At 64.4% G+C, this 22038-nt stretch overlaps 1 protein-coding gene and 1 long non-coding RNA gene across 2 annotated transcripts; one reads left to right on the forward strand and one right to left on the reverse strand.

Annotated features, from left to right (window-relative positions):
• Positions 1–4835: 4835 nt before the first annotated feature.
• Positions 4836–19030, reverse strand: KIAA1755 (KIAA1755 ortholog). The gene is made up of 14 exons (XM_074843496.1): positions 18195–19030; positions 14394–14591; positions 12596–13901; positions 12322–12486; positions 11620–11743; positions 11171–11264; positions 10224–10310; positions 9529–9645; positions 9086–9184; positions 8725–8873; positions 7735–7873; positions 7297–7419; positions 6388–6579; positions 4836–6304 (listed from the first exon to the last, which is right to left on the reverse strand). The coding sequence occupies exons 1-14, from the start codon at positions 18387–18389 to the stop codon at positions 5336–5338; spliced, it is 3957 nt and encodes a 1318-aa protein (XP_074699597.1). The 5' UTR covers positions 18390–19030; the 3' UTR covers positions 4836–5335.
• Positions 9669–17500, forward strand: LOC141931413 (uncharacterized). Its single transcript, XR_012625570.1, has 3 exons — positions 9669–9832; positions 10175–10736; positions 16084–17500. It is a non-coding gene; the product is annotated as an uncharacterized LOC141931413 (long non-coding RNA).
• Positions 19031–22038: the final 3008 nt, after the last annotated feature.

A 22038-nucleotide genomic window follows, 5' to 3' on the forward strand; every position in this document is an offset into this window, starting at 1 on the left:
GCTTCCTCTTGCATTAAGTGTTCACCTGCTGAAGCCAGACCCAGCGCCTCAGTTGCATCCCAGGACAAATCCAGGCACAACGGTGTTTCCACCATGGCGTGCGCCAAGTCTCCATCCTGCACCTCCAAACCCCCGCAGCTGCTCACGGCTGAGCCCGAACGCCAGGAGCTGCTGTAACAGGGCTGGGCCTGTGGCAGCTCTGCTGGCACCAGAACTGCTGGGGGTCCCATGGGGGGACGCGTTGTCCCACTCACAGTTGTCCTGGCGCCTTTGCCTTGTCACCCATCGTCCGTGCTCTCCTCCTCGCCCGGGACGAGGGCATGGCCGCGGCTCTGACTGGGAGCGTCGCAGCCCCGGTGCCTCTTGCCCTGCCCGTTGTGGTTGATAACTCAGCGTCCCTCCAGCCCCCACAGTCTGCAGGGCAGGGCTTGACGGGACCCTGGCAGCAAGGAGGAGGAAGAAGAGAAAGAGAAAGAGAAAGAGAAGTGCAGTTGGTGACCTCAGCCCGAGGTCAGTGCTGAGCCAGGTCCCGGTGGCTTCACTGGAGCGAGGAGCCGCGGGGGGACGGCCCTGGGGAAGTGGGGGGCTCTCCCCCCCAGGACTGGCAGCCTGGCCTGACCCACAGCCCGCCTCTGTCTCCTGGATGGTTTTGTCATCTTCTGCATCTAGCATTTATTGCCTTTTTTCCTTTGGAAAAAAGTATTTCTCTGGGCCTTGCGAGAGCTGCTCTCCACGGGCCGGGCTGGCCGTGGCGCCCCATGGCCCGGCACTGCGGGACCCCCCCGCCAGCCCGTGACAAACGATTTTGCCATTTCATGGGTGGGAAAGAGACATTGATTAACTCCTTCACTTGCCTTCCTGGAAAGGTTATGGCTTAATTGGTCAGACTTGGAGTCATAAATCATGTGCTGAAGGATCAGCAGAGATAAGAAAATTTTTGCAGAATGTTGCAAAAACACTTTTTGGTAGGAGGCATCCAGCTGTGGGGGCTGAGGGCAGCCGAGAGCACAGGGCTCCTCCAAGGAAACAATTCACCCTCCAGCGAGGGGCCGGAAATTCTCCCTTCTGTTATCAGTTAATCTCAGGATTTGCAAAATATCCTTTTTTTTTTTTCCTTTTGGAAAAAGAAAAACAACAGGAAAGCCATTGTTTGCTTTATTCAGAAGAATCTGAATTCCATCTGTTTTGGAAGATGATTCTGTTTCTCCATGGGAAGTGCTATTCCCCCTAATCTGAAAACCAAAAGTTAAAAAGCCCCAACTTCTTCCTAGCCAAGGCAGGCGGCGGAGGAGGGAGAAGGAGGCTCTTCCCACCAGGGCAGAGGAGAACAGACTGATGGCAGCGCCCTCTCTCCCCGGGGCCGTCAGCTGGGTCGGGCATTCCACTGCCTTGGGTGCCCCCACCCCGTGCGGCTGGAGCGAGGGCAAATGCTGGCCAGCACTGGCCCAGCTCAGAGGTCCCAACTGTCCCAGGGACCCCCCAGCCCCGGGGACCCCCCAGCGCTCCTGGCTGAGTGCTCAGAGCAGGCAGGGAATGGTGTCGCAGAGAGGAAGCATTTATTATTCATGACAGTAATTATTTCTTCCCTGATTCTCCCCAGCATTCTGTTGAGGAATTAGGATATGAGGAATCTCAAACCCGCGCTGCAGACATCCCTGTTCCTGCTGCTGCTCAAAAATGGCAATTTAGAAAATGCCCCCAAGTCACTGGGTTTGCCCCAGCCTGACACCACCGGACCCCCGTCTCGCCGTGCAGGAGGGGCTCGGTGCGGCCCCGGGCATCCACCCTGCTGCGGGATCGGTGCCTCGTGGTCTCAGTCTTGGCTCCTCTGTCTCTCCCAGCCTCCGGGCATTTGCTTTGCCCAGGTTTATTTCTTAAACCCCACACCCAGCTCTTCCTGGGTTCACCTCCGGCTCCTCGCAGGCTTTGGTGCAGCCTGTCCTGGAGCTGAGACCCAGCTCTGGTGGGCAGGGCAGGGTCTGAACCTTCAGAGCCCGGCGGCCTGCGGGGATGGGGGCAAGGGGGGTCCCCCGCACAACCTGGGTCCTGACGTTGAAACCTCTCCCCGTGAGGTCAGGGGATGCCAAGATGCAGAAACTGGCTTTGCTCCATCTGTGATGATGACAAAGAACAGCAGCACGGATTCGAGTCCCTGTTCAGAGGGCTCCTGGGAAACTGGCTATTTAAACAAGTAAAATAAATGAGAAATGCTGCACACCTCTTTCATTTCAACGTGGAATCTAAAATAGATGTTGCTTGTGCCAGGTAAGTAAAGAGGCAACTTCCTGACGTAGGGCAGTGAAGCCCAGGGCTTGGTCCCTGCCACCCCTCATGGATTTGGGTCGTTTCAGCCTCTGACCTCACATCACCACCAGAGACGACGCGGGAGAACAGCAAAGCATAAACCATCTTCTGGGACACGGGGTTATTCCTATAAACAAGCAAAGCACTTCAGAATCAATACGAAGTTTTACTCGTGGCCGCTGGAGAGATCTCATCTTTTGAATTATATGATGGGATAAACGAGATCCCAATCCAGCTGCCACCCCGTGTACCAGCAGTTATCTGTCCACAGCCGGGCTGAACGGCTCCCAGAATTAATTAGAATAATCAATCCCAACAATGACAAAAGTATTGATTAGCACTTTTGTCTCTTCACAGCCTGGCAGTGCTGTGGCTCGGGGAGCGTTGCAGAGGGATAAAAAGCCGCCTCAGCTATGGATGGGAGATGCTTATCCAGTGACATCGTGTGACAGCATCGCAGCGAGGGGTTTATATGCGATAATGGCATCACCCAAACGCTTCCACACAATATCATTTCAGTAATAATATTCTCATCCCTCTTCCTTGCTCAATTTACACAGCGGTTCATTTTTAATACCTGTCTATTTGCTACTTTCCTGGACATGGTAAGAAAGCAGGAGCAGTGGGGAGGGGACCCTGCGCACCCGCCGACGCTGGGTGGGCCGATGCAGGCAGGTGCCTGCGTTCTGGGTCTGTCCCTGCCAGCCCTCGCTGGGCCAGGAGCTGCCTCGCCGTAGCCTGGGTCCCCGCAGAGGGTCCCTGCCCGGGTGCCTGTGGCAGCGATGGTGTCACTGCACTCAGCACCGGCCCCCATCTGCCTTTCCCGAGGGAGATGAACAACGCCGACAGTGCTTCGGGCAGCCCAGCAAGGCACCGGCACAAGCCCGGGGTGGGATGTGGGTGGGATGCAGGAGGCTGAGCTCGGCCATATGCAGATAGCGAGGAGCTTCGAAGCCGTGGAATTCTGTGAAATGACAGAAAATGGGTATCCAAGAGGAATTTGGGAGGCGTGCAGCTTCTTCAGCGCAGTGCGGAGGCGAGCGTGTAGCGGGGTGATACAGCAAATCAGCTGTCGGTAGAGCAGAAAATTGAGCGAGGGAACTGTCAGGCCGGGCTTTAAAGGCTTTTGGAGGTAGAAGAGATTTTTGGCTCTTGCCATGAGCTGGGCACGGCTTCTGCCAGCCATGGAACAGGCACGGGGACATCGGGGCAGGGGGATGTGCGTCTGTCTGCTCCTTCTCCGGGTCTATGTGCTGCCTCAGCTCCACAGCAAGGGGATTTCTGAGGCCCTTTAAGCTCGGTGCAGGGCCAGGCAGTTGGCACAGGTAAATATCGTTACACGAAGAGGTAGGAAAAGTGGCCTGGCTGGGGTGACCTCGGGGATGTTCAGGATGTGGCGTTAGTTGGAGAGTGGAGCGAAGCTGGCTGGGTTCACCCAGGAGGGATTGTGCGGAGATGTTTCTCTATCATAGTTTTAAGCCAAAAGGAATGGACTAGACTCAGCTATTGGGATTTCAGTGAAGCAGTGACAGAAGTGCTACTAGGGAAATGTGTTTGAGCTGGGGAAGATGGAGTTTAAAAGAGCTGGAAGGAGAAGAGCAGACAACGGGTAGGAGAAGTGCTGGGCAGGAGGTCCCAGGGCAGCGCCAGGGGAGCAGGCTGGGGTTGCTCTTCATTAACGCTGCCATTAATGAGCTGGGCAGGAGCAGCACAGCACTGTGGGGGGTGGCTGGGACTGCAGCCTCCAGAGGAGCTCAGCAGGGCCCGGCCTGGGGAGCTGGCAAAAACAAGGCTGAGGGGGGTATGAGTGATGCTCACAAACACTGGGATGGGCAAGTGCCCTTTGCCGAGGCGCAGCATCACACGGGGCCGTGAGCCATGACCGCACCGTGGCTGGGAGGGGGAGAGGCTTTCTGGAACGGCTCCTCTGTGAGATACTGCTTTTTCTGCGATGTCTCTTGATTAGCTCATGATGCTCAGCCCATCCCCGGCCCGGCTTCGCCCGCTCCCGGGTGCCCAAACAGGCGGTGCGGCTCGGCGGGATGTGCCCGCGGGGACGGGACCTCCGGGGACCCCGGGGCTGTTTCGGATGGTGATCGGTGAGGTCGCGCCCAGCTCAGCCAGATCCCCGAGGGCTGGGGACAGCGCGTTCCCAGTGAGCGGGGAGGCTGGGCAGGACACCACCACCCTCGCCCCTGAACTGGGGAGGAGGTAGGACGGGAATGAGGACAGTGACGGCGACGTTTAACCCTTACAAAAGGGACAGGGACTGGTTCTGCAAATGGCTGCAGGCCGGCAGCGGGGGCCAGCGGGGCAGGGCACAGCAGGGACAGGCCAGCAGCGGTTTGAGCAGGGCCACGCTCCTGTCAGCAAGATGAGAGCCAGGCTGCCGTCACAGCCCTCGCAAGGGGTGCGGGAGGCGCCCGTGGTGGCACCGGGCTGGCGCAGCGGTGAGGAGCCGGGGCGAGCGGCCCGGCAACTGGCTCTGGGCACGATGCGGCTTTTCCTTCTGCCCCACGAGGACCACGCCGGGCGCTTCTCTTCAGGTTTATTAACGTTAATAACGTTAGTCCCGTGTTAAGGAGTACACATGGACAGGACGCCTGTTGCTCGGCCAGGGCCGCGGCGGCAGCGCAGGGGACGGTAAAACTGCCTGGCAGAGTGGGGAGCGTGGTGGGGTCGGCAGGCAGAAACGTCTCAGCACAGGTTTGTGCTCCCGCGGGATGCTCTGAGCACGGCTGCCGACTGCGGGGAACCCTGTCCCGAGGCGAACCTGGCGCTGGTAGCGATAAATGCACTTGAGGCGAGGATTGCAACACGCCTAGTAGATTATTAACGAACCTCTTGAGGCTGGTGAGGGGGTTATTGCCGTTCCACAGCGGGGCGAGTGCTAAGTACAGGGAACGGAAGGACTCTGGGACCAAGGGCTGGGCAATGGGTCCCAGCGTCCCACCTCTGAGCGTGGGATGTCCTGTCCAGTTGGTGACTTCCACAACTGGACACAAACAGCCCCAGCTGGAAGGGACTGGTTTTACTCGGCATTTGCTTTAGCTGGACTCTCGGTGTGGTGGTTCTCCAGGTAAAGAATCTGGCGGGGATTTTCGGAGGGGCAAGGTGGCCTGGGGCTGTGGAGGTCACGGGGCAAAGCTAGGCTCGCTGCTAGGGCGTCTTCGGTGGAGTTCTGTGAGTCTGAGTCTTCAGAGGAGAAACTGCTCTGGCTGGAAACCTGGAAGTACTGGGTGGCTTCTGCCCGCTTATCTGCAGGGGGACCATGTGTGCTGGGGGCTGAGACAGTCCCGTGGGGCACAGCGGTGGGGCACAACAACTCAGCACCCGGAAAACACGCCCGGGGAGGCAGCGTGAAGGGATGCCTCTGGAGGGGCTGGCCGCCCTCCTGGGCGAGGTGTCCCGCGGCTCCCAGGCAGACTCCGCTCCCAGGTTTTGGGGAGGAGGTGTCAGCAGGGACGTGGCAGCGAGCGGCACGGTCACCCTCTGGCCCTTGCCGGCAGCAGGGCTGTGGGGAGCTCGGCTCCACACCCAGCACGGGGCTGGGAACGCTGCCGGCCTGTGGCTGGCCTGGCCCCCCAGCGCTGGGCTCCGGCCGCTCTGCCGCCCCCCAGCCCCCCGACGCCGCTGGCTCGGGGCTGGCAGGTGCTTCGCAGCCTGGGGCTTCCTTGCAAGGGGCTGCGGACGCTGAGCCGGGGGGGCTGAAAGCATCTCCCTGCCCGTTGGCTTGTGCTCCCCAGGCCTCCTGCAGCTCCGCCAGCATCTCCTCCAGGATCTGCCGCGTCTCCTGGTAGCGGTGCCGTGCCTCGGTCCAGGCTGCCAGCCCGCGGCTGCTCTGCATCCTGCACACCTGAGCCTTCATCTCCTGCAGCTTCTCCAGGGCGAACTCCACCGACAGCTTCTGGAAGGAGCTCTGCAGACACTGCAGCGCCTGGCCCTCCCCGTGCTTCCCGCGGGCCGAGCACTGCCTGCAGTCCAGCCTCAGCCCCGTGATCTAGAAAAGAAGGCGGCAAGAGCGGCTGCTCCCACGGCTGCCCAGCCGGCGCCGGCCCTGCGGCGGGGAGCCCACACACCCACCTTGCTGGAGAAGCGGCCCAGCTCCCGCCGCAGCTCCCGCTCGGCCTGTCGCCGCTCCACCTGCCTCCAGAAGCTCATCAGCTTCGTCCGGAAAAGCGCCGCAGCCGCCTGGAAGGGGTCTGCCTCGGGGAAAGCCGCGTCCCCGACCTCGGCCGCCTCCTGACACAGCGCCAGGCCGCGCCGGCACCGAGCCTGCAGGGAGGGCAGGAAGGAACAAGCTCCGCGCTCGCGGAACGGCGCTGACCTGCTGCGCTGGGACGCGGGTGCAGGGTGAGGCGCTCGGCGCCGCTATCAAAGCTATGTGGGAAATGTTTCCGGGCAAGTGAGAAGAAACAAAGAGAACGGGGATTCTCAAAATCTCTGTCCTGGCTTGGCTCCAAATGCACAAAATGCATCGTGCTGGCCTGAGCAGAGGCACCTCGCTTCATCCTCCCTGCTGTGAATGTATCTAAAGGGCCTCCATATCCCGGGGTACGGGAGGAACAAATCCTGCTCACCACACCATTTATTGTCTGATGGATGTCCAGGCTCTGTGGCCCGGCCCTGCGGGAGGAAGGGGGCTGAGAAGGACGGAGCGCAGGAGGGGTTGGGAATGGCAGCTCCAGCCCAAAGCCCACCGAGGAGCAGCACAACTGCCCCCCTCACCAGGGCAGGGCTGCCCAAAGACCCCCGCAAAGCCGGGCTTGAGAACCGCAGCTTTACCCAGCCAGCCTGGGCACACCCAGTTTTGCCCAGAAGCCTCGTTCCAAACCTGGGGGATTTGGGCTGATTATATCAAACTTTGTAACGACGTCTGAACGTTCCTAATTTGGCATTTCCAGTGCCAGGCAGGGGCCAGAGCCCCCAGCAGTGCTGCTGGCAGCGATACCCGAGGGACACGTGTTACAGGAAAGCCCCCTCCATACGTACTGTTGCCTGGACGAGGAACTCGTTAACCTGCTCGGCAGAGCCTGGGAAGCTGTCGGGGCTCCACTCCTCAGCGCCCATCTCCTGCAGCCGCGCTGCCGCCTCCCCGTCCAGCCAGCACCCCAGCTGCGAGCAAGGGGCCAAGGGTCATGCAGGACCGGCCACTGGCACCTCCCTTTCCTTCCCCAAGTGGGGCATCCCATCCCATCCCATCCCATCCCATCCCATCCCATCCCATCCCATCCCATCCCATCCCATCCCATCCCATCCCAGGCAGGGTTACACGGTCGCCCCATAATGAAAATCAAAGCTCAGGCAATCCTGTTATTCTCCAGGCTTCCTTCACCATCAAAACCCAAGGAAATGTGCCCAAAACGCCCAGCCACAGGAACACCGCGGAGGACAACTTCAACTTGCTGCACCCCAGGACACCCGGCTCACCTTGCTGAACTCGGCCTCGAGCTCCTGGACCTTTCGGAGGAACTCCAGGCGCTCCAGGCAGCTGTTGGACTGGGACACCAGGTCATGAAGCTCTTCCTCCAGCCGGCTGTACAGCCCCTCGGCCGACTCCATGCTGGTCCTGGCGACCAGGGAAGAGAGGGGCCATCAGCACCGGGCAAGTCGCCGGCTCCTCATGAAGCCGCCGGCCGAGGCATCTCCGGCAGGCAGGAGCCCCTGGATGGGGCAGCTCCCTGGAAGCGGGTGCTGGCTCCCAGGAGCGGAGGGAGCCGACGGGCAACAACCCTGCACGTGCGGCTGGCGAGAGCCTGGTCAGGATCCGACCAAGAGACCTCCTGCCCCTCGCCTCGTGCAGCCTCAGAGCCCACCCGGGACACGAGGGCTCTCCCTGGGGCGCGCCCAGCGGGCTGCAGGCCCTGCACGTGCCCTGACACCTCCCCGTCCTGCGGAGCACGACGATGTCGGTGAACACGCGATGGGAAAGCGTCGGCTGTCGGCGTGGCCTGGGCCAGCCCGGAGAAGGGAGAGGAGGGAGCAGCAGGATTGGTGCTGCCTGCACGCAGGGACCGCCGGGCAACGGCAGCATTGCCGGGGCTTGGCCCCATCTAGTGGCTTTGCCTGAGCCCAGCCTGGAGGGCTCGCTGCCAGCCTTGCTGAGCCCAGCCTGTAGGACTCACTGGAGGACTCATTGCCGGCCTTGCTGAGCCCAGCCTAGAATCTGGCCCTGGGGCAGGGGACCCTCCCAGAGACCCCTGCACCTTCCCCTGTGGGCAATCCTGCACATGGCCGTGCCAGACGCGAGCTCCAGGCTCGGAGGGCGTTTGGGGGGCAGGAGGGAGCACGGCACCAGTTCCGGGGTGTGCTGGAGAGCAGCTCGTGCTGGTGGGGACCGAGCTGTCCCTGGGGAGGCGGCTCCAGGCCGGGGGTCCCCAGCACTGTCACCCCTCTCCCGGTAAAGCCGCCCCCTCCTACCTGACGTCGGCCGAGGCGCTGAGCCGCGCAGCCTCCCTGCGCAGCCTGGCCAGCACGGCCCCCGCCTCGCGCTGCACATGCACCAGCTGCGGGTCGCTCAGCACCCTCTGCATCAGCTCCTGGTGCCTCCCGATGCAGGCGGCCGCATCCTGTGGAGGGAGGGTTGGACACACGTCTCACCCGGGGCCTCCCCTGGCAGCTCCCGGGCCAGCGCAGGACGAGCAAAGGGGACAAGGCACAGCCTGTCAGGAGCCGCCGCTCCGGGAGCGGTTGCACTGAATTTTGGGGAATCGGGGCAAAATGTCGCTGTGTGCTGGGCTGCAGACGGGCTCTTTGGGAAGCGCCACAACCTGCCCGTTACCTGTGTCCCCGCCAGCGTGTCGGCATGCCGCAGCTCCTGGATGCAGCTCTGCAGCAGCTCCGATGCCCGCCGGAGGCTGGCGGTGAAGGGATGCAGCTTCTGTGGGGGGGACACAGAGCGGGTCAGTGGGGCCAGGGCAGGAGGGCAGTCTGCCCAGGAGGAGGAGGAGGAGCAGTGCCAGGCCAGAGCAGGGAACACCGTGGGGCAGCGGGTTAAAGCTGAGGAGGAAGGGAGCGTGGAGGTGGATGGGCAGTTACAGGCAGGAGCAGGCAGAAGCAGGCAGGAGGGGTTTGCCCTCCTGCGCTCAGAGCTCTCCTTTTCCTTCCCCTCTCCGGGGTTTTCCTGTGGCTTTTCCAGGGATGTGTGAGACACAGAAGCCGCGGTGGGGACGGAGGGGCACCGCGGGGAGGTGAGGTGATGGCTCACGGCGTGATAACAGACACCTGGAAGAATTGAACCCACTCGCCGTGGCAGTAGGGGAAGGCACCATCCAGCTCCGGGGTCAACTGGGAGCTGTCGACGTGGCGGCCCAGAGCCTTCAGCGACACCAGGGTCTCCACCTGCAGGGCACGGGGCTTGTCAGTGTGGTGGGACTGTGCCAGGTCCCTCCCCAGGAACCCCCCCAGGCCAGCCTGGAGCCGGGGCACAACCCCCTCCTGTCCAAGCACCCCGCGCCGCAGCTCCGCGGTGTTCGAGCGCGCGGGAGATCGCCGGGACTGCGATCACCTGCCACAACAGCCAAGCTAGGTGATCCAGCTCATTCCTATTTCACATTATACTAATTAAACTGAGCAGCACTAAAAAGAACAGTCAGCCCTTTCAAGTTTAGATTTAGTAGCCCAGTGCCTGTGTCTGGCCACTGGAGGCAACTGGGCAGGCGCGTGGCTGCCCCGGTCAGCGTTTGCCCCGCGAGCCCGAGGGCAGTGACTGCCTGTCCCAGCGTGGGCTCACCCCGCAGCCGGCACGGGGGCACCTGCCCCAGCGAGGTGCTGCTCTGCCTGGGGTCCCTGCGCAGGAGAATTGGGGTCTCCAGGTGAGGGTCCCCCGAGGTGGGAGGCTCCTTTCACCCCAGCTCTGCTCTTTCCACAGGAAAAAACGCGGGGACATGAGGAGGGGACAGGGCCAGGGCCAGGCTCACCTGCACCCCGGGCAGCCTCTCACGGTGGGCGACGGGCTCCTTCTCGGCCAGCAGCAGGACGGTGTGGACGCAGCCCGGCGAAACGCTCTGCGGGAGGCAGGAAGAGTCACCAACCACAGCAAACCCCACGGCACAGCCCTTGGGTCACCCACAGTTGCCTGAGTTGGCTGAGCTCGTGAGCTCATTACAAAGGAAAATGCTCCCGAGCTTGCTGGCGTGGGCCATGGAAACGGGTCACTCAGGCCACAACCCCGTCCCAACCACCAGCTCCCTGGCAGAAAGGACCCACAGAAAGAGCCTTCGCTCGCACCGGTGACTCTTCTCCATGCAGGAGCATCAGGGCTGGTGTGAGATTTATCGGACAGGCTGCGACCCGGCCCTGAGTGTGCAGAGGCAAAGGGTGCTGTGACGGGGAGGGCCCCAGGGCCCCCGGGACAGCGCAGGGCCCTCCTGCAGCACCGCCTCGGAAACCCTGCCAGGGCGATCGACCGTCGCTGCGGAGCCCATTTCCAGGTGAGCTCCACTAGCGGGACGCCGAGGGGGTTTGGGGCACGCTGCGGGGCTGGACGACAGCGGGGCCGAGGCCAGATCCTGCGGGGCTGGGGAGGGACCTTTGGTCCCAAACCGCTGGTGCCTTGCGGCTGGCACCTGGGGAGACAGAGAGACGCAAGCACCAGGGGTGAGCTCGGGAAATGGGGTCTCTGTGCCCTGTTGGGGGATGCTCTGGGCTGCTGCAGACACGCTCAGAAATTAGAGATTTATCAGCAACTTTGGGAACAAAGTGGCAGTTGTTTAAGCTGATGGAGAAGCTGCTGCCAGCCGGGGGATCGCACCATGTGGTGGGCACAGGGGAGGGTCGGAGGGACCCCCAAAGGGTGGCAGCACTGGCTCCCGGGCAGGGATCCCCCCGGCATGTCCGTGGCACAGGCACGCGGAGCCCGGCATACCTGGACAGAGCGGAGCGCCGAGAACAGGATGGGAGCGGGCGGCTGCTTCCTGGCATCCACCACGACAGTCAGCCCGCTGTCCTTCGCTTCCCGCCTGGCAAGGGGAGATCCAGTGAGCAGGAGGCAGACTGCACTGCTTAGAAGCAGCACATGAAGTGGGGGTCCCTCCCCTCAGGCACGACCCGCTCGAAGCCCCCTCGGGCAGCAGGGTGAGGACAGGCAGGAACCGGCAGCTGCAGGCGATGGCCTCATCCCTGCGGGACCCCCCAGCCAGGGCAGCACCAGCCCTTCAGAAATTGTGCCTTCGGCAGAGGCACTGCGCAGGCTCCTCGGGGGGACCGCGGACACGGCGGGGACGTGCGGGGTGCTGGGCTTGGCCCGGGGGCTGCGTGGGACCCCCGAGCCGGGAAGCAGCCAGTCGGTCCCTGGCAGATCCTCCTGGCCCTTACCTGGGGAGGGAGCAGAGGAAGAGGATGAGCCTCGCCAGCTCAGCGGCCGAGCACCACGCAGCCCCCCAGGCGCTGCCGCTGGTGGTCACCTGGAGGAGGGCCCTGCCCAGCCGGTCCGAGCTCCCTGCGGGGAAAGGGGAGAGTGACCTGGCCGGCCACAAACTCCAGCCCCAAGCAACCCCCTTGCTCTGGGGCCGGGGCTCCCATCCTGCTGCTCGCCCGCAGGAACAGGCTCTGCCCCGGCTCGGCTCGGGGGGCCCAGCCCGGGTTAATACTGTGCAGCCTCCCCCGGCCCCTCTGCGAGGGCACGAACACCAGCCCTGCAAATGCCAGGGCAGAGCTGCTGGGGACGTTTTTCCTGAAAAAATAGATGGGGTTTGTCACTGTTTTTCAGCTCTTGGGAAACGGAAGAAGCCAAATGTTTAGTGTTTGGCAGCTAAAAGCTGAACGGCTTCACTGGTGAGGAATGGTGTGGGAGGGCTCGGTGCAGCTGGGAACCGGGGCAGCTGCTCAGAGCAGACTGCTTGTTTTTATGTTTTTAATTTTGTTGCCCAGTTGAAAGGGAATTTTCCGCTTGGGGGCTTTCTGGCCTCCAGCAAATCCCTGAAACCTTCCTCCAGAAAACCCTCTCCAGCAGCATGGTGCTCTCCCTCCGGAGGCCTCTCCCGCCCTCCCGCCGAGGGTCCCACGCGCCGGCAGTACCTGGCAGGCAGACGATGCCCGAGCGCAGCAGCCCGGCGTGCAGGTCCTGCCAGGCCGGCGGCTCCCAGCCAGGGGGGCCGGTGCCGGGCGCGGAGGGACCGTTCTTGCAGCTGGGGCTTTCCAGGGACCGTTCCTCTGCGAGGGCAGCAGCTGCCGCATCCGTACCTGTCCATGGGGACAGAGGAGAGAGGAGCTGGCGAGGGGCAACGAGGCAGAGAAATACAAAAGCCCCCGCAGAGCCCGGGCCGGCGCCGCAGCCCCGCTCGGACGGTACCTTTCCCGGCTGGCTTGGCTCTGCCCATCCTGGGCGAGTAGATGGCAGACATCTTCTTCCAGGCCCCTTCGTGCTGGCTGGCGGCTCTTTCGTCTCCGGGGGCTGCTCCGAGCCGCGGGCCCTTCAGGAAGGAGAACTTGTGGCCGGAGGCCGGGGGGAGCCGGGGGCTGCCCTGCCGTGCCAAGGCCTCTGCCGGCACCCTGGGGCTCGCTCGGCGGGGACGGCGGGCGAGGAGCGTGGGGCTGCTGCCACCCCTCCCGTGCTGCACCGGGGTCTTGTGGGGGGTGGCGGGGGGTGGTTCAGGGCCAGGGCCGGGGCTGTCCGGCTCCTCCAGGATGGCGGCCATCAGCCCGGGGCCAAAGCTCACCGGGTTCTGCAGCGCAGCCAAATAAGAGTCACGGTGGCGGCACCGTGGGCTGAGTGGCCCCGGCTCCCGGCTCAGCTTCCCCCCCAGGCACGGGGTGCAGGGACCCTCCTCCGAGCTCGGTGCCCCCCCGCAGGGCCAGGCATCTGCCCCTAGTCCCCCATTTGCCCAGGGAAGTGTCGCCTCGGTCCCGGCTCCTGTTGGCCCGGCGGGGCAGGCGGGTGGCAGGGACCGGGCCAGGAGGTCCAGCTGCTCCTGGGGGAGCTCCAGCAGGTCGACGTACTCCCCCTCCAGGTTCTGGCTGATGATCTCGCAGAGGCTGGGCACGGCCAGCGTGGCCGGCTTCTTCCACGGCCCGGCCTGGTCCACCTTGATCAGTCCGGGGTATCTTCCTGGGCTTGACTTCTGAGAGGTGACCCTGCAGCCCGGGATGGTGCCCGCGATGTTGCCATAGGGCGCCGGGGCGTCCGCTGGGCCATGGGGCACGGGCACACAGGGCGCTGCCGGCTCGGCTGCGGTTTCAGGAGCGGGATCGTGCCGGGCGCCCGCAGGCGTGCTGTCAGCTCCGGCCTTGGGCTTGTCGATGAACTCCGGCGTGGCGATCTTGCTCCACGGCAGCGGGGCGATGCCATTCTCGGTGGCCACCAGGCAGGTGTGCAGGGGGGCTCTGGCCCGGTCGCCGTTGATCTCCTCCAGCCACTCGTTGGTGAAGAGCAGCGCGTAGGCAGCCTCGGGGACTGGCGTCCCCTCCACCCCACGCAGGTCAGGTGAGAGGTGCTTGACAGTGATGCGCGCCGAGTGCTCCTCGCAGGGCTCCGCTTGCAGGTAGAAGTCCCCTGGGCGCAGCAGGAGGGGGTTGAGCGGTGCGAGGTGGACGACCACCTTCTCGTGGAGGCACAAGGGCCAGCCCTCGTGGAGAAAGATGCAGTTAAAGTAGGGAGCCTGGAGGGAGGAAGAACACAGCGCGTGAGCGAGAGCCCCCGCCAGCTCCGTACCCTCCCGGCTGGCCCCGTGCGTGCTCTCGCTGCCTGGCTCTGCGCTTCCCACCATGGGATGTCCCTGAGCCGAGCCACAGCAGGGCCCTGCAAGCCCACCCCGAGCCCATGGCTGTTCCCGGGGTGCTGAGTGCTCCCCACGTGCTAACAGAGGGGAAAACCCCACTGGAGCCTCTCCAGGGGCATCAGAAGGTGAGGGGGGAGTCCCCTCGCCCTTACTACAGGGACTGCGTGTGCCAGGCTCTGTGCCGGAGCCGTCCCGGGGAGCTGGGCACCGCACGGTCCTCTCTGCGGGGAGGGGATGGGGCCGGGGCCGTGGAGAGGGAGCCTGCAGCCTGACGCGGGGCACGGCCGTGCTGGGGCCGTGCAGGGGAGGCCGTGACCCCCTTGGGTGGGAGCGGGGTGCAGGGCAGCGCGGCGGGGGGTCGTGGGGGCTTACGCAGGCTGCTTGCCGCACGTGCTCGAAGAGCCGCTTGGCCGGGATGAGGAACTGGAGCAGGCAGCAGAGCCCATCTCCCCGATAGCTGGTCTCCAGCAGCCGAAACACCTGGCCCAGGACCGTGGGGGCCGTGGCTTCGAAGGGGGGGTAGAGGGCCTGGAGGGCACTCTGCACCGCCGCGTCCAGCGCCCCGGCGTCCTGCGGGAGGAAAGCGTCACTGGTGGGGAGAGCGGTCCCGCAACGGGACACCGTCACCCCCCACGGAGCCTGTGCCCACCACCCCATGCTGCCGGGTCCCCGGAACGCCAGCGCTGGCACCGCCACCGAGCTTGGGGGGCTCCAAACCTTCCTGGGCTGGGAAGTGGGGGGGAACCGGGGGTAGAGCACCCTGAGTGCCGTGCAGCCGGTGCACACGAGCATGGCCAGGTCTGGTTCCCAGCGTTGGGCTGTGGTTTAAGGAGCCCGAGATGAGCCCTGAGCGCAGCCTGCGCCCTGCTCGGGAACCCCGACTGCGGAGGCGGAGGAGCCGCAGCAGCCAAGGGGTTAAGCCGAGCCAGACACGGAGGAGCGTGGGGAAGTGCCGGCTCGGCTCGCTGGAGGAATGCGGCGGATGGGAGGAAGGACAAACATCTGAAGATGGATAGGGTGTTTTGGTTCAGACTCATCACTGAACTCGCCAAAAATGAGTCCTCTGAGCGTTTTCTGGGAAGCGCTCTGCCGGGCTGCAGCCCCCTCCCCTGCGCCGCTTCCAGACCGGGGCGAGGACGCCGGTGGTTGTGCCACGCGTGACGCGGCCGTTCCCTGTCTGCTCTCCCGGCTTCGCGGGAGACGTCGGCTGCGCAGACCTGGCTGGCACAGCAGGAACGCAGGGGGAAGCCATCAACAGCCCCCGTTAAATCCCCGCCGCGTTACGGGCAGCGCGGGGGTGACCATAGACATGGCTGCCCAAAGGAGCCCATCGGCGAGCAGGAGGGACAGAGACTTCTCCAGCTCCCTGGGGAGTGTTTCTGCAGGAGAGGCTCAGAGAAACAACAAATCAGGCTGGGGCCGGTGTCTGGGCAAACAGCACCTTTTCTGCTGGAGACGGTGCTGCTGCAGGAGAGATGCAGGTTTCTGCGTGGTGCAGGCTCAGGCCCAGCCTGGCCGGCCAGGGATCTGCTGCTCTGCAGTGGGACATCTCTGCTCCTCCTCCTCTTCCTCCTCCTCCTGCAGAGCACAGTGTGTGCCACCTCTGCCAGCCCCCGGATACCGAGGAGCCCCTTAGTTCTGCCACCAGCTGCAGCCCGTGGCAAAGCCGAGCCCATCACCTGGGCTGGGCTCCACGTTTAACGGTGGAGGAACCCCGGTGCTGCGGGTGGGGAGGTGCCGCAGCAACGAGCATCCTCCCGGCAGCCGGGGCAGCGGCCGGGCCCTGCGCCTCGGGCAGCCACAGCTCACCATCATCCCTGTGCTCCTGCACAGGCACCCGGGGAGCGAGGCGGGATTAGCTGGAAGTGGGATTACCTGAAGGTGGGATTACCTGAAGGTGAGCATTAGTTTCAAGCAGGTAATCCCTGGCCTGGGAGCCCATACAGAGACAAAGTGGCCTCGGTTAATTCAGCTTAATTAGCTTTAATGCGCTTTAGCTAAAGCACTTTGCAGTCATGCTTTGGATAATTCTTCTTGACTTTTCCTCCCTGTCTCCACACAGAGATCTCCCGCCCTTAGGCCTGGCAGAAGCGACGGGGCCTGGGCAGAGCAGGAGGAGAACCAGCCCCTTCTTGGTGTCCTGATCTGCAAGTGCGTTCCCCTGCCCGGCTGTCCCACACCGCTGCTCTTCCCACGCTTGCTCTTCGCCCAGGAGGGATGGGAGCCCTTGCTCTGGAAAAGCCCGGCTGCAGGGTAAAGCCCAGCTCCCCGCTCCGCCTTGCTCCCGCGGGGCTCCCAGGTGCCGAGTCCGGCCGGGCGCCCACCACCTCCCTGCCTGGCACCACCGAGCTGGGGTCTGTCCCCATCCCCGTCCCCGCCAGGGGTGAGGAGCCTGTGACAGCAAAGGGGGATCCGTCAGCTCCTAATGCTGCCACGAGAGACGGGCCTGCCCTGCCTGCCCTGCCTGTGCTTGCCTTCGCCAGAGTCACCCTTGCACAGCCCTGGCGCGTCCCAAAAACCAGCACTTTGGAAACCGCCCTAAACTCTTACTGGCCGAGCTCATGTGAAACGGATAAAAAAGCAAAAGAAAACAGAAGGAGAAGCCGGGTCCCCTGAGACCAGGGCCCTGCGCCAGGCAGGCTGCGTCACGGGGCGATGGGCAGCCCCAAACCCGGCTGTTCCCGGCTCGGCTCCCTGCCGGGGGGGCTCTGCGGGGTGTGAGGGGTGCAGACCGCGAGGCCCCAGCCCACACCCACCGTCCCTCGCAGCAGCATCCCCCCAGACCCTGGTGCAGCCTCCCCTGGCCGCAGCTCCCCGGCCTCGCCTGGTCCCACACCTTGTCGGCTGGGGAGAAACACCTGGAGTTTGGGTAAAGCAGCTGGGAGAAACCTGGGGTGTCTGGGGGTGGGGGGACAGCCCGGCTGCAGGGGAAAAAGGAAAATCTTCCAAATCACCACCAAAACCCCACAGCAAAGGGACACACCAGAGGATGGAGCGACTGAATAAACAAAGCCGCTGCCCCGTCAAAGGAGCAAAACCAAACCTGCCCCGGACTGTGTGAGCGTCGGGAGAGAACGACCCGGCGGCACCAGCCGCAGCCTGCGCGGGGCCGGGGAAAACTTCGGCCTGGAGTGAGTAAAAATGTTTTCATCGAGTGTCACAAAGCCCCTCACCACTGGGGAGAATTCTGGGGTAACCAGGGTGCAGCGGCTCCGCGTTCATGGGAGAAGCGGGGCCCAGGCTGGCCGGGAGCCGTCAGAAATCCAAAAGCAACCAATTAGCCCAGGTCCCTCCACCAGCTGCGAGGGAAGGCAGAACCGAAACAAAAGGCATTAGGGAGCATAAGGAGATTTACATTTGCAAAGCTATTTCCATTTTAATAAGCCAAAGTGCTGTTAAATAGAGATTGATATTTCTCCCTAAATACCCATATTTTTTAAAGTGGTTTACACCAACAAGACGAGCTGGGCTTTGGTGTTTTGGTGCTGTAAAGTTATTTAACTCGTACCCAAAGCCACAGGGTGACTCAGCTCCATCTCCCCTCTCCCCCCAGCTCAGGCAGGAGAGAGGTTTGAGCGTGGGGACCAGCTCTGAATAACAATTCCTCTCCCTCTCCTGCAGCTCTGGCTGTCAGCAACTTTGGCAGGGCCCGACGCAAACGCTAACGAACAGCCCGAGCCCGGCGGGGCGGGCGGCCAGCGCTCGGCACAGCATCGCCCGGCAGCCCAGGGCACTGGCGTGTGCCGGCCGCAGCGGCAACCGAGCTGGCCAGCCCGGGGATGGAGCCGCTGAGCGTCCCATACCTGCGCGGTTCACGCGGTGGCACCCGCGTGCAGCACCCCACACCCCGCCAAACTTTGCAGGGAAGTTTAAGCATCGCGGGCAGCAGCCCCGCACGCGCCGCCCCCGTGGCCACGTCTGCCGCCACACCCCAACCTCCGCCTTCGCTCCCCCACCTCCACCTTCACACCTCAACCGCCGCCTTCACACCTCGACGCCCGTCTCCGCCTCCCACCTTCGCTCCCGACTTCTGCCTCCACACCCCAACCTCTGCCTGTTTCTGCTCCCCACCTCCCCGTCCGCCCCCGCCCCCCGCCCGGTGCTGGGGGTCCCGCAGGTGCTGGGGGGGCCTGGGGAGCTCAGCGGGAAGGATAGGAAAGCAGAAGGAATTACCATGTTTACTGGGAAGTGGCAGAGGGGCCGGGGGGGCCCGTGGCACCAACTGTCCCTTCCCTCTTCCTTCCCGGGGGCCGAGCCCTGCCCCCGGGCCCGGCTCGCCCGCCCGCTCGCCCGCTCGCCGCTCCACGGGCGGCTCCTCGCCGGCCGCCGGCGCCTCCCCGAGCTGGGGGCGGGCAGCCCCGGCCCCATCGGCCCCCGCCGGGCTCCCTCCGCCCGCCGCGCCTCTTCTGGGCGGAAAAAAAAGAAAGAAAAAAAAAAAAAAAAAGAAGGAAAAAGAAAGAAAAGGCGAAGAAAGAGCGAGCGCGGCGGGGCGGGCCGGGGGAGGGGGCTGGCGGGGGGCGGCTCGGGGAGCGCTGCCGGGCCGGGGGGGCCGGGCCGGGGCGGCGGCTCCTCCCGGGGACCCCCCCGTCCCCCCGCCGGGAGCCCCCGAGGCGGCGGCGGCAGCTCCGTCCACCCGGCGGGGTTGCGCGTTTGAGGGGGGGTTGTGGAAGATCCCCGGAGAAAAAAGCCCCGCGGGGGGCGGCAGGAGGGCGGCGGCAGCACCCGGCGGGTCCAGCCCCGGCGCCCCCCCCCGCCCCGCGGCGCGGTACCGGGCAGAGCCGCCCCCCGGGGGGCGCTTCTCGGCTCGGGGAGGGACAAAGCTGCGGGTGGGGGTGCGGGTGCCCCGTGTGTGTTTGGGTGCGTGTGCGTGTGCCCGGTCTGTGTGTCCGTGTGCGTGTCCGTGTCCTGTCCGTGTCCTGTCCGTGTCCATGCCCGCACACACGTGGCCGCACGGTCTCTGTGGCCGCTTCCCTCGGACACACGCGGCCAGCGCCGGGCCGAGCCGTTGGGGCGGGTTTGGGTTCAGAGCACTTTGCTCCGAGTTCTGGTTTCGGAATTGGCCTAAAAGCGCAGCAGAGGGAAAGTGTCTCGTACGGCTTGTTGGGTGTTTCAGCGATGGAAAGTACCTACTTGAAGGCAGAATTGTGTGATTTAGCAACCACAAGTTGTACAAACAGAGCCGGCCAAAGCCGCAGATTTGGTCTGTCCGAACGCAACCCCCCACTGCCTGGCCCAGCTCTTCCAGCCCCGGGTCTGGCCTCCAGCGCTCGGCCCCGCGGCTCCGGGCTCGGACTGAGGGTGTCGGACTGTCGTGTTGGTGGGCTCGGGGACAGGATCGGGGCTGGGACGGGGGACAGGACCAGGGACGGCCCCAGCGTGGGCCGCAAGCCGCCGGGGCAGCCTCGATAACGAACGTTTGTCTGGGAATTAGAGAGCGGCCAAAGGACACGCTGTGAAAACAAGCCGGGGCGGGAGGAGGTACAGCTGGGCTGCTGGCTGGTCTGGAGGGACGACGGCGCCAGCGAGGGCTTTGCCTTTGCTTCCCATTTCCTTGGGAGCTGCCGAGAGCCCTCTGGCCGCTGGTACCGATCCCACGCGGTCGGGTGGTGCCGGGAGGGCAGAAGCTCACCCGCGGGCAGCGAGAGGGGCTGGAGCTCCCGGCTGCAGCCGACCGTGCGGCTCCGGAACCACGGGCACTGCCGCAGCATCGGGCAGGACTGGCCCTTGGCTCACAGCCAGCCCAAGCCAACTGGGGCCCGCTGGGCCAGCTCCCCCCTTCCCCACCAGCGGCCGAGCGCTCCTGTCATTGCCTTCATTCACATCTCTGCTTCAGCCTTTTTATAGTTTCCCTGAGCGCGAGGGGAGTGTGAGTTCGTGCTCTGAGCTTCTTTAACTGTGCGGGTGCCTCTGAAATGAGCCCAAGGACTTGCTTTGGCTCATGCACCAGCCGACAGCAGCGGGGCTGGGCGAGGAGGCTGCGGGCAGGGAGGGAGGCAGCGTGGCTGGCCCTGGCTCACCGGGCAGGGTCCCTCTGCGGCGCTGGCGAGCAGGAGGGGAAGGATGCGGTGCCGAGCCCGGAGGGACCCCATCACCCCGTGGGGTGCCCGAGGGCGGCCACTCCCTGCCTGGGCCCTGGGGTGCTCAACCAGGCTGTGCTCAGCCGGGCCACCCTGCGAACGCACCCAGTGTGGCCGGATCCAGCCCCCCATCCCCGCAGCACCCCAGGGCAGGGCCCCGAGCCCTCCCGCTGCCCTGAGACAGCACGGCTTGGAGGCAGGAGTCGGGCTGGTGGGGACCCATCCTGTCAGCTCCTGGGGGCCTCCCGGGTGCCCCTGCCGCCCCGGGGCCCCTGACCCCATGAGCTCACCCTCCTCTTTTGCTCCTTTTCTCCATGTCCTGTTTGTCCCGAGCAGCTGCTGGGACAGGCTGCATGTGGCCTCCTGCCCTGCCCCTCCTCCGGCACAGAGCCACCATTCAGATCCCCCCAGGCGCTGCCCGAGGTCACCATTCCTGCATTTTTATTTTTACTTTTTCTGCAAAATCATCCCCCTCAGCTCTCTGCATCCCCTTTTGTCTCCCACGAGACTCCCAGACCTCCTGACACGAGCTGGCGTGCTGCGAGAGGAGCCCGCCTGTCTGGGGTGACGGCAGCCCTCAGCGGGTGCAGAAAACTCCCGGGCTGCAGCGCCAGTCCTGGGGAGATCCCCGAGATGTCACCGGGATGTTGGGGTGGAGGGAGGGCGAGGGGTGGTGAGGCCGGCAGCAGGGCTGGGCTCCTGCGGGGACCCGTGTCCCTGCACTCAGGGCGCTCACTGTGCCCTGCAGGGCTCCCAGAATCCCAGAATCATCTCGGTTGGAAAAGCCCCTGAAGCTCCTCCAGTCCAACCATGAACCTCACCCTGACCATTCTCAACTCCACCAGCTCCCTCAGCGCCGGGTCAACCCGACTCTTCGCTCACTCTGGGGTCCCCGAGTGTGTCCGTCCGTCCGTCCGTCTGTTTTTGATGCCGTGGTCAGGGCTGGCGTCAGCAGCGACCCGGCGCTGGCGAAGAGCCCTCCCGGCTCCAGGAACAGCCGGGGCCGGGTCACGCCGATCCTGCAGCTGGGAAAACAACAGCAGAGGAGCCCTTGGCGTCATCCCCCCACTTGTATTTTTAGATGCTGCCGGCTCGAAGGCTGTCGGGGACTCGCAGGTGGCGGTGGGCAGCGCCGGGCTGGCAGGGAGCCCGCAGGCGTGGGAGTGGGCAGGAGCCGCAGCTCCCCCACATCTCGGTGCTGACCTGAGCTCGGGGTGAAGCCGCTGCGGGGCTGGGGACAAGCCCGGTGGCCACAGTTCCTGGTCAGAGCCTGGTTACATCAGTGGCAGTGAACTTGCCCTGGCTGGCAATGGACAGCGGGAGGTTTTATTTCTGGCAGTGGACTTCTCTTTTCCAAGTTCCCTCCAAAACCAGCCAGGTTGCTCTCGTTTTTCTTGCCCAGTCCCCCCGGGTTTTTCCCTGCATTTCCCCAGCAGAGCGTTTGCCAGCCCACAGCCCTGCCCTGCCGCTGTGGCAGCAGTGATGCCTCCGGCACCAGCCCCAGGGAATTCCCGGGCGGCTCTGGCACAAGGAATGGATGCAAACGGATTTCCTTGCAGAAGGCAAACGTGCCTGGGTGTCCTCGCCCAAGGAGCGGTAACACCCGCCACGCTGCCCTGCATCTGCCAAATCCCGGGGCAGCTGGGGTGCTGCCAGCCCTGGCCAGGGGCTCGCCTGGGAAGGGGCTCGGGGTGGCGGCGAGCCCAGTGGCAGCTGCTGGGGATGGAGCTGCATCCCCAGGTCCCCCAGGGAGCCCCAACAGGCGACTGCGGGGTGGTTTGGGCCATTGCATCAGGCAAGAGATGTGGAAAGAGCTGTGGGCAGGATTGGGAACTGCCCGCACGGGCTGAGGAGCATGTGGGGCCAGAGGAAGCCCTGACCTGGGGAGCGGGGGGTGGCCTGGGGACAGCAGGGCGGGTGTCCTGACCCGCAGCCCTGGG

Source organism: Strix aluco, chromosome 17 (assembly GCF_031877795.1).
Source record: "Strix aluco isolate bStrAlu1 chromosome 17, bStrAlu1.hap1, whole genome shotgun sequence".
Classification (NCBI taxonomy): Eukaryota; Metazoa; Chordata; class Aves; order Strigiformes; family Strigidae; genus Strix; species Strix aluco.